The following is a 12,212-nucleotide window of genomic DNA, read 5'->3' as shown; positions in this document are numbered from 1 at the left end:
CTCATGGATTGTAGTTTGAGCTCCAGCGGTACGTGAATAATTAATTAAACTTAATTAAATTATTCACCATCTGTTAACTGTCAGGTACTCTACTAAAGAGCGACAGCTGCACTCTTTGCACTACAAATATATTTCTATGTCCATTGGATAGAACCAATCCACAGCAGAATGACCCTTCACAAATTGCTCGTAAGTATAGCTGGGCCAAAATTACCGTTTTGCCCCTCTAGTTACATCTAACTCCTTAAGTACCATTGATTCCTCTAATGAATAATAAATCATAGTCCAACTATGATCAAACTCCACTCAAGCCAAGAGAAGATATGGCACCACATTGTTCAAGTCCTGGAATCCGCCCTTAAAGGTACGATTTATCTACTTGTCCCGACATTGGGGAAGGAGTGAATTCCTTCTTGTGTAGTTGTGTTCCCTCCCTAATCAGATGAATACCCAAAATGGTAGGCTTGTTGAGTTGGCAATCTGGCCATTCTCACCCATACGAATCAAATGACCGCCCTCATAAGCAAGAGTTCACAACTCACTCAAGATTCAGGTCATGTTACATATGGTCATGCTAGTGAAATGTAAGTCTCTATTATGAATGGCGTTATAAAATGAGACTAAACATTTCGTGGTACGGTCTTATACAAACTCCTTTGTATAAAATGTCCCCGCTCACATGTCTCCACATAAATAATCAGGATTAGATCATTTGTAGCACTTTACAACAATTGTAACACCTATAAAGTGGGCCATATTCGTAGTGTCACTAGGATAAGGTATCCAGCCTTATCCATCTACTATAGAACATTTAGGTTATCACTTAAACATGATTTACCCGTATGTCTCTACATAGATGTTTAAGAAACAAGATAACCTTAGATATAAGTTTATTGGTTTGTTGTTAATGCAACTAAATGTGAAATAAAACTGTTGAGATTGGTGTCCTAATTCTCCCAGAGTCTCGTTGTTTTGTAAAGATACACATTGTTTGATGAATAAAATAATTGTTATTTAATTCTGGCATTTACTCATATCAAATAAACAAAGCTCCTTAGTTATCTTATATGAACTTAAGCATGTATATGTGATATACAAGTGAATCATGCCTTAAGTGATAACCTAAATAGGTCTGTAGTATAAGGATTAAGGTGGGATACCTTATCCTAGTGACACTACGGATACAACCCGCTTTTTAGAGGTTTGCAAGTGTTTTAAACTACTACAGATGGTAGATCCTGACCATTCATGTGGAGACGTGCCAGCGGGGGTGTCCAATACAAAGAGTTTGTATAAGACCTGGACCACTATGTGTCTAACACCATTGATACTAGGGACTTACATCTCACCTAAATGACCATAGGTGACACAGCCTCAATCCTGAGTGTTTTGGGAATTCCTGCCTTTGAGAACGATCCTTTGATTAGTATGAGTGAGAGTGGCCAGATTGCCAACTCAACATGCCTACCTCTTTCCAGATTTGTCTGATCGGGGAGCTGGGAGCTCAATCCACAAGATGGAATTCACTCCTTTCCCAAAGCAGGGATAAGTAGAGAGATTGCTCCCTTCAGGGCTGATTCCGAGGCTTGAACATAGTGGCCATAACTTCTCTTTGGAAGAGAGAACTCAGTCATAGTAGGACTATGATTTATGTTCATTAGAGGGATCAGTGGTACTTAACAAGTTAGATGTAACTACAGGGGCATAACGGTTATTGGCCCAACTGTATTTACGAGCGATCTGTGAAGGGTTGTCGCAAAGCTGATTGGTTAAGATGGTAACATAATATATCTGTTGTAAGGAGAGTTCAGTTATCGGTCTTTAGTGGAGTGCCTGACAGTTAACAGATGGTAGATCCCATGACTAAAGAGTTTAGTCAATTATTCACGTATCGTAAGAGCTTCGAGCTATAGGTCCATAAGGTCCCCTTGGTAGCTCAATGGATTCGGTTGAGGATCAGTTCTTGGTGTTGATTTGAAATGCTCAAATTAACAAGAGGTATTTTGATTATATATGATATAATCAATATGATGTATGAGATACATCTAGTGAAGGATTAATGTAAATGAGATTTACATCAAGTACCATAGAATAGAAAAAGAACTATGATTTATAGTATGATAAGTTGGTTATCATTTATATTTATAATAATTTTAATTATTGGATAAATCTTTTTCTCTAATAACCAATTGGGTGGGTGATTATTGGTGATTCATGGTAACCGTGAGATAAAAGGAAAATTATTTTCCTAATTTTAGTAAGTTTTTTGTCAAAATTGTTTTGTGATTTTCTCTCGGAAAAACATCTCACAGAGCTTGTCAAGTAAATACTTATTTACTAAGTGACAGCTTGTTTTAGTAAACGATCGTGTAATGTTTGTAGTTGACAAACACGTTGCTAAACGATAAGCTAAACGATCACTTAGCTTTTGCTAGACGATCGCTTAACTTTTGCTAAACGATTCGGCATCGACCTATACGATAGGTTCAACCTTCTCTTACTTGTCCAATCGTGTATACGATTGTTGTTTCCTCCTTCTTCTGCTTCATACCTAGTTCACACAGAGCCCACTCTTTGGATTCTCACACCGAGAATACCAAGGTAACCTTTTTAGTGGTGTCATACTCAACTCGACATCGTCGAGGTTTTATGGAGGTCGTTCGTGTTGCTGGGGTGTTCGTGACCGATGCGATCGCTGGGGATGAGTGTTTGGTATTCATGTTGCGGAGCAGTTTCCTTGTTCGAGCGTTTGAGGTTGCTGTGTTCGAGCGTTCGTGAGCAAGGAGTGTGGAGACGAGTCTACAAATGTTCGTAGCTTTTCTCCTTGTTTCTTGTTGTTCATGATGTAATTTCTTGTTTAGTGAATGGCATAACATTGTTTGCTGTACGACTGTAATTTGTAATGTTCGACATGCATTGGTAAATTCTGGGAAATGATTTTTTATTTTCGCTGGCTATGGGAAAATCCTCATGTTCGATTCCTTTTACATGAAAATAAAATGTTTGTAACAATACCAATTTTATAAACTATAGGATTCTACGAAGATTTAAGGGCTATCAAGCCCAACATCCACTGATGAATTGAGTGGGAATCAAATCATTTTAACACTTTACCCATATACTAAGACCATTTAAGTTATCACTTTAACAACAATCGATCCATCTGTATATCTCCACATACATGTTTAAATTTCATAAAAATAATATTAGAGGTCTTAGTTTATTGGATTGAATTAATGAAATTCTAAAACATTAATAAAATACTTTCTTATTTTATTAGATATGTAATTGTCTTTTTACAAAATACCCAAGGATACATGCAATTTAGGGACACAAAACGTTACTCCAACAAGAAGATATATGGAAAAATTAGTCAATAGGTATAGTTCTATCATCGATTCAATATGTTATTGAATTTTACAACAATCCAACCTGAGCAATTGCCCAAATAGCCAAAGTAGTTTAATCAAAAATTTATTTTTCCAAGTAATTCCTAAACTAGTCAACAAAAACAAACAATTCATTGACAACAATTTCATGTTCTTATCTTTAGTTTGTTTTTAAATTCAAAGTTCTTTGTTTGTGACGTTCTTAAGATGGAAAAGGTTTTTTTCTTAAAGACCGATTAATTTGTTGATTCTTAAACTATTTAAATTGTGCAAGAACTCAGAAAAGCTCTTCATTCAATGCAGGAAGAAAACCTAATTTTTGTAACCTAATCTACTATTATGCAAAGTAGCCTAGGTAGAAATAATAACAAGAAATTAGAGTTCCGATATTTATCAATTAATCAAAATTAATTTTATTTAATATTTATTTTAGCGCAAGAATCAATCCAAGAATTGCCAAAAATTTATTAGAAAATATACCCAGAATTCTAAGAGAACAACCCTAACTGTAAAAAATTTCCAAGAAATAGGACTTACCTAGCCTTGCATAATGTTGAATTCTTCTATTAATCCAATGAAATTACAAGGAAAGAATAAAAAAAATACAAAAAGTATGGAAAGAATGATGAAATTTGGACATAAATTCTCTAGGTTTTCTGAAATTTGGTCTCCCCTCGTGAAAAATTGAAATTTGGCTTTTATATTGAGGTCGCGCCATTGCAATGTTGAGGAGAGTATTGTAACTCTTTTGTCGAAATCAGACCTCGAATGTTGGAGCATAGTTGGGGCAGGATAGCGTTGCAACACAATTTTTTTTTCTTTTCCCATCATTCTATATAGCACTGCAACACCTCAAGGTAGTGTTGCAACGCTGTCCTTTTTTCAAGCTACTCCCTTCAAGCGTTGAGCTGGGGCTATGACACCAGTCCTACTTCCAGATGCTTCATTTGAGTCGTATTTTTTTAATTATAGTGGCTTATTTGATTTTGATGCTTATAGGCTTCATTTTAACATCAATTTGGGGTACTTTTCTTCTATGTGACTCTATTGGCCTTCGAGATGATTTTTACTATAAAATAAATATTTTATGTATAAGAATTGTACAAAATTAATGGAATTAGGGATAGAAAACTAGCTCTATTTTAGAGCTATCAATGTAGTATGATAACATATAGAAGTAATACTTGGGATCGGGTCAGGATGTGTAAAACTTTGCAGTATGGTTTGGGTTGTATTTAACTATGTACCTTTGCAGTAGTAATTTAATGTTGTTAAAAATGTTTTTGTAGTTTAGTAGTTGGTGTTTTACTTATTGGTACATGGTGTGGATTTCCATGACAACTAGAAGAAAGTTAGAGAATAGGTGCCATTAAGGGGTATGGTATCTGTCGTCTTCACATCTTACTGTGGGTTAGAAGGGGTAATCTAGAGGATGGTGTGTGACATCTGGTGGCGAGAGTGATGGAATTGGTAGATCAATGTGGAGAAGACAATGAGATCTATGGAACTGCAGCGAGATCGACGGAGCGACAACGAGATCGATGGATCTAGAGGAGAGAGTTATGGTGGAAGCTTGGCGATGAGACTTTGTGAGAGAGAAGAAAATATATTGAGATATGAAAGAGGGTTTCACTGAGATAGGAAGTTAAAATAGGGTCTAGCTATAATATCGATTTAAATCCGACATTGTACCTTCATTAAATATATCTATATTGTTGGCTTAAAACCGACATTAAATATCTTTTTTTTTTTGCAACCAACATTGTACATCCATGTTTCTTTTTTGTTCAACTGACGTCAAAGGACATATTTCTTCTAGTGATCATTTTACCAAACAAAAAATTAAGCAAACCTTAAATTTTCAAATTGTACAGTCAATACATCAATTTTAAAAAGATATTCAATAGTATCCATTAGAGACAAAGTTAAATTTAATGTATAATATAAAACTTTTAATATGTAAGAGATGTATTAGATGCAAATTTCTATTTTAAGAATATATTAAAACCAAAAATGGATAATTTATGAACCTATTAAACTTTTTTTTTTTTTTAAATCCGCAAACTATGTATAGAAAAAAAAAATCTAAATGTCCATAAGCTAAACATTTAATTTTGTATAAATTTATATCCCAAACATGAAATTCTGGATATGCCACTAATCTTATTTAGACGCAAACATTTCTGTTAATTGGAAATTTGTGTAATTGTTTATGTTAGATTATCACTCACTTGGTAATTGTAGCAGAAAATGAGATCATATTGGGAGTGTTTTACATGGTTTTCATCGTAGGAACATCCCTAAATTCAAATTATTTGTTAGTTTCTTTTGCAGGCGACGATATTAGCTGATAATGAGTTTTACGTTTTGAAGCCAGCCCTGTTTTATGAGTAAAAATTGATAAAACTATAAGTTTATTCATGTTGTTACTTGTTAGAGAACCTAAAAAGTGGAAATTTAAAAAAAAAAAAAAAAAAAAAACCAAAACTGAAAATATGAAAAACGAAAAATAAATAACAATTATCATAAAACACATATAGTTTTAAAATTAAAAAAGAAAAAAGATACATACACCCCGACGAACAAGAATGTAAAGCAATAATTGGCCTCTCTTAGTTGACACTCGATCTTTGTTGCAGTACCTTAAGGCCAACATATCTGCAAAATTATTTTGAAATTTTTAGTTCATAGAAATAAAAGAGAATATTGAAATAAAATCACAAGTACAGCTAGTCCTTAACATCAGCTATGTTTATAAGAAAATAATATATGTTGTTGACTGTTGTTGTTATTATTATTTTAAAAGAAAACTCCAAGCCTTTGTTAATAGCTTTTCCTTTTCTAAATTAGTTCCAAGTCCTAAATGGGTTTTGAGGATTAAAAAATCAATTTAGAAAGTCAACGCATATCGAAGGGAAAGTTTTATGTTAAATTATAAGTTTAGTCCTCGAATTTGTATAATTATGAATATTATATAAGTCTGAGTTTATTTTTTAATAGGACCTAATGTAATATTTCTTAATTTTTAATTTTTAAAAATTAAATTTACAAACTATTTTCATCTATTAATTTTTTTTTATCTATTTTTTTAGGGGTGCTTTTAAAAATCAAACAAGTTTTGAAACTAATTTTTTTTTTTTAAATGTTGATAAACCAAATGTTTAGTTACAAAAAAAAAATGAAAACCAGCATAAAGAAGTAGTAGAAAAACCATCATAATTTTAAAAAACCAAATGATTTTCAAGAAGTGGTCTACATTTTTCTTTTTTTAAATCTAATAAGTTTACGAATTTCAAATGTGTCTAATGAATAAAGGTCTATAATTATAAATTCGTTTAATAGGTTTCTTACCTACTAGACATTTTTTAAAAAAATAATAATCTTAGACTTTACATCGTACATTTGTAAACTTTTAGAGTTAATTAGTCAAAGACAAGATAAAATTTATTAGACACCTTTCAAATTAAAATAAATAAATAAATAAATACATAATCTACTCAACCAGGATTAAACTAGCAATTTATAACCAAAATGATTTGAAAACAGAAACTACTATATGTAAAATGTAAGAACTTACCGGCCAAGCATCATGAGGGTGGCCATAGGATTAGTTCCCGGTGAATCACAGAAAGTTGAGCCATCAACAACACGCAAATTTTCTATTCCGATGACTTTATAATTACCGTCTACAACTTTTCCGACCAAACATCCTCCATGATAATGCCAATAAGTAGTCACCGTTTTTTGACAATATTCTTCAACGGAGCTATCATTAGACAAATTTTCCGGCAAAGGAAGCCCCAAAAACTGAAATCCTTTATTACCCTCCAAATCATGGGTCTTAATCTTTTCCATGGTTTGGGTTTTAAGCAAATCTCCCATTTTTCTTACTCCTTTAACACATCGAGCAAGATCATCAGGATGTGAATAATAATTGAATCGAACAATGGGACTCTTCTTCACATTAGTGGAGGAATTCAATCGGAGTGAGCCTTCAGAATGAACCTCCGAGAATTTTCCAACAAACATGGCTAAGCTGGGGACAATGGAATTGAATTGAGGAGGAAGAAGACTGAAAGATGGTGGAGCAAAAAATGGTGAAGGGCTAGCAAATGATTGTATATAGATATTGTCTTGTAAAATTCCAACAACTTTTACAGAGGAAGGAACCAATTGGAATGGAAGGATGATGTTTGTCCCAAAACGGGGATTGTCCGACATGAATTCACCGACATACGGTTGGTGGAGGACGACAGGTAGTTTTAAGGATGAAAGATGAGATTTTGGGCCAACCCCACTTAGAAGGAGAAGTTGAGGGCTTCCAACGGCTCCTGCACTTACAATTATCTCACCTTCCTTGCGAATGAATGCTCTATGTAACTTCCCTTTTGAATCAGAATACAAAACTCCACGTGCAGATAAGCCTATATGAGTTCAGAATGAAAATTCAGTACTGTATTCATGAGCATCCAAACAAAATAATAACAATAGAAAATAATTTTAAATAAGTTTCATTTCAAACGTAAGAATCTGAAATCATCTTCATCTTTTAAAATCTTGGAATTTGAAAACATTTCTAAGCAGATCGATCCATACAAAATGTAATTTAAATTGAATATTTACGAGGACTAACCTGAGAAGAGGATTCTTTGGACTGTGGCTTCAATTCCAACTTTAATGTTTGTGGGATTAGCCTTATTGAGAAGCTCCACAGCTCCATGTCTGTTTCCTTTGTTGTCAAAGATAGAGCCTCCAATTTTAGTTCCCACACGATGCCTGAGATCAAACCCATTATCAGGGACAACACCAGCATCCAATGACGCACTTCTAAAAGCAGATTGCCAAGCATTCAAAATTGGTTGAGATACCACAGTCTCTTCAACCCATTGATAAGCCTTCTCCACCAATTCCATGTCCCAATCAACACCTGCAGTTTCAAAGAACTGTTGATGTCCACGCGAGTAAAAGCCAACATTAACCATGCTTCCGCCACCAAGGACCCGCCCTCTTATGTTTTCTACACCATCCTCAGAGATGAAGTGTTGGAAGGGATTTTTGCCATCATCTTCAGCGGCAAAAGCATTCAATAGACCTTGTTCATTCAACACAGAAGGATACTTGTTGGGGTCACTACCTCTTTCCAAAAGGAGGACTGAGAATTTTGATGATAACGTTGAAGATAATGGGCAGCCTGCCGTTCCTCCGCCTATAATTATGTAGTCATATTCTTCTTTTGCTGGTAAATCGGTAGCACTGTGTACAAACTTCATGTAGCCAACATCTTAAAAATTATATATATATCAGACCAACAAGAATCTATTAATTAAGAGACAAATAGTTTGTAATTTGAGAGGCAAATTAATTTTACCTTGGTTGGGAATAGCATGTGAGGAGAGAAGTCCCAAGTGAAATATAGATATCATCAGGCTGAGTATGAGAATGGTGCTCCTAGAATGCTCCATGGTTTTCACTTTTCAAAAGCTGAATGTGGGGATACAAGTTTGTTCCCTCCAGTTTATGAAACTGTATTGGTATATACATTTATATAGATACAAAGTTTGACTCTTAATTTTGAATATAATCAATATTATATCAAAAGGGGAAGTAGGAAAATTTTTACATTCCTTTCCCCTACAAATTTAGTAAATAACTATTTTGCCCTTCCATCTTTAGTGTATGACTTTTCATTTAGTGTCTATTGAGTGATATTAGAACAATAGAAGTGCAATCTTATATCGACGAGTCACAATTCATTGGGTGCAAGTGGTTATACATATTGACAACGTATCCACTCTTATATGAATATGATCAATGGATAAAAATGTGATACCCTTCAATCTTCGGGACACGACTCTTCGAATTTAGATATCAATTTATTGTTTTTGTGTAGGTGGTTACACATTGAATGAATGTATTATGTGAATGTATATTATAGTCAACGTATTTTATGGTCAATCAATTGAGTTAGAGAAAGTCTTTAGGTCCTAATTATAATTTGTAGATTCTGTATTTAAACCCCCCATACTCTCATGTATGTGGAAATTGTACGTTTGATTGAATACATCGTAACATGGTATCAGAGCCTTGTTTTTTTTCCGCTAGGCCAGCCGCCCCTCTGACTTTCAAATAAATTTTATGAGAGCCTTGTCTTTGTTCCTCTTTGCTTTGCTTTTTCCTGTCGCCTGCCTCTGATATCGATTCCTTAGGCTAGTACCTGCAACTCAATCGGATCACTTCTTTTTTCATCCATGGCGGAAGCCCAAAGTGAAAATCTCATCGGTCTCCTTGTCGCCCCTTCCAAAAACAAAACAACCGCCCCTTCTGCTCCTTCCAGTCCAGTTGCATCCTTCCCATCTTTCTAATCTGCCCAGGAACCGTGTCCACTGAGTTCAACGCCTGCCGGCTTTTGCCTCTAAATCATGTCCGTCGTCAAGAAATTATGCTCTACCTCCACGACTACTGATCTGTCTAGCTACATCCACCAACGACGATCAACCTGAGTGCATCCATGTTTGTTCTCTTCAGTCGTGTTCAGCTGCGTCTGATCTGTCCAGTTGTGTTGTAGACGATCCTTCTTCATATCTACCAATTTTCCCCAATCTGATTTTCATTTGAGCCTGCCGCCGTGATTTATGTTGCAACCTGTTGTCAGTGAGCCGAACCGCATAGCCGAGTCAAGCCGAGTTGAGCCGAGCTGCCAAGTTGATTTACTTTGTGTTCTCCTAACTGAGTCGAGTTGCGTTCGTCAAAATGGAGAAAGACCATGTGTTTCGCTCTATTAGCACTATTCTTGATGGGACCAATTATCTTACTTGGGCCCATGAGGTGAAAAGTTTCCTAATTGGGTGCAAGTTATGGCTCAAAATTATCAGTGATATTTCCAAGTTAGTTAAGACAACCATAAAGACGATAATAAATTTATCGAACGGTCAGAAGATTGAGAAAGTAAGAATCATTAGATTATCACTTGGCTAGGTAATACATCGATTCCTGCCATTCGTGTTCAGTTTAATGCATTTGATGATGCTAAAAGTTTGTGGGATTTTCTGTCTATGCGCTCTCAATCTGTTGGATTGGCTCATTATTACCAATTTCACATACTTGTTAATCTCAATCAGGATACAGACCAATCAGTTAATCAATTCTTGACAATTCTTCAACCAATTTGGACATAGTTGGATAAGGCTAAAATTAGTACAGATCATCTTCGTCTTATTAAAGTCCTTATAGGGCTTTTTCCATAATATGAATTGATTCATGCTGCTTTGCTACATCGCAGTCCTTTACCTTCATTCGATACGACAATTAAAGAAATCCTGTTTGAGGAAAAATGACTTGCCATTGCTCCCTCCAGGCAATCTGAGGTTGTTCTCGCAAGTATTCATATGCACAACACTTTTGGTGCTCTCGTTTGTAAGAATTGCAAGCTCTCTGGGCACAAGTTTGTTGATTAACTGAGAAAAAAAGTGCAGGTACTGTCACAACTGTGGCCATATTCTGGGCAATTGTCTCATGTGACCACCTCTACCTCCAAGACATTCTCCAAAATCAAGGAATCCTCCTAAAACTAGTCCTTTCTTTGTTGCTGCTGTTGCCTCGTCTACTGGTCCCAACCCTTCCTCGCCTAGTTTTCAGATGAGTGGTCTATAGGACTTACTAAAACAGGCAATTTCATATAATTCCTCCACCCTTACAGTCTTCCCAGGTAATCAGTGGCTTATTGATTCTGCTTGTTGTAATCCTATGACATCTAACATTTTTCTTATGACTACACCTACTTTTACAAAAATTAGTTCCCCCCATTTATGTTGCTGATAGCAAACGTATGACTATATCTTAAATTGGCTCTATTACACACATTGACACTTTCTAATATTTGTTGTGTTCCAAACTTGACCATTAATCTTGCCTCATGGATAATTGTGTGATCTTAGCTTAACTATTTCTTTTTCTTCCACCGAGTGTCAGGTTCAGGATTCACAGAAAGGGCAGACAATTGGTGCGGGTTGCAAAGTGGGAAGATTATTTGAGATCACATCACTTTGGCTTTTAGCTTGTTCCATTTCTACTATGTCACTGACTCCACTATATATAAGTGGAATCTTCATCTTGGTCATGATTCTTCTGAAAAACTTCATCATTTAATTTATGTTAGAAATTTGAATAATATTTCTAAGTATGTTCCTTTTGATTGTTTGAACTGCAAACTTGCAAAATAGCATGCATTATCTTTTTCTTAATCAAGCTCTTTATGTGATCAATCTTTTGACTTAATTCATTCGGACATTTGAGGTCATGCCCCTACTACTACTATCAATGGTTATCGGTATTTTTTTTTTTGTTCCTTAATGATTACTCTCGTTTTACATCGATATATTTACTTAAAAATCATTCTACCTTATTTCAAATATATATTGCTTTCACTAATATGATTCAAACTCAGTTCTCTCGTACCATTAAAACCCTTCGCACACATAATGCCATGGAGTATAAGGACTCCAGCCTCCTTTCTTTTCTCACCCAGCAAGGCACTCTCGTTTAGCGTCCTTCCCTTATACCTCTCAACAGATAGCATGAGTAGAATGCAAATATCGTTACATTCTGGACTCTATTCGGGCTCAAATTCTTTCGGCCTCTTATCTAGAGAAGTTTTGGGATGAGGCTACTCTTACCTTTGTCTACACAGTCAGTTGTCTCCCATCGTCTGTCCTTCAAAACATCTCCCTGTTTGAACAATTATATGGTATTACTCATAACTATTCTCATCTTAAAGTCTTTGGTTGTGCATGTTTTGTTCTTCTTCATCCATATGAACATACTAAG

The 12,212-nt window shown here is 35.1% G+C and overlaps 1 protein-coding gene across 1 annotated transcript; it reads right to left on the bottom strand.

Moving 5' to 3' along the window:
- Positions 1–6,001: 6,001 nt before the first annotated feature.
- LOC120079227 ((R)-mandelonitrile lyase 1-like) lies at positions 6,002–8,851 on the bottom strand. The gene is made up of 4 exons (XM_039033387.1): positions 8,758–8,851; positions 8,023–8,670; positions 6,967–7,813; positions 6,002–6,047 (listed from the first exon to the last, which is right to left on the bottom strand). Exons 1-4 carry the CDS (start codon positions 8,849–8,851, stop codon positions 6,002–6,004), a joined length of 1,635 nt encoding a protein of 544 aa, XP_038889315.1.
- Positions 8,852–12,212: the final 3,361 nt, after the last annotated feature.

The sequence above is a fragment of the Benincasa hispida genome, chromosome 6, assembly GCF_009727055.1.
Source record: "Benincasa hispida cultivar B227 chromosome 6, ASM972705v1, whole genome shotgun sequence".
In the NCBI taxonomy this organism is placed as follows: Eukaryota; Viridiplantae; Streptophyta; class Magnoliopsida; order Cucurbitales; family Cucurbitaceae; genus Benincasa; species Benincasa hispida.
This window is presented reverse-complemented; position numbering and strand designations above follow the sequence as displayed.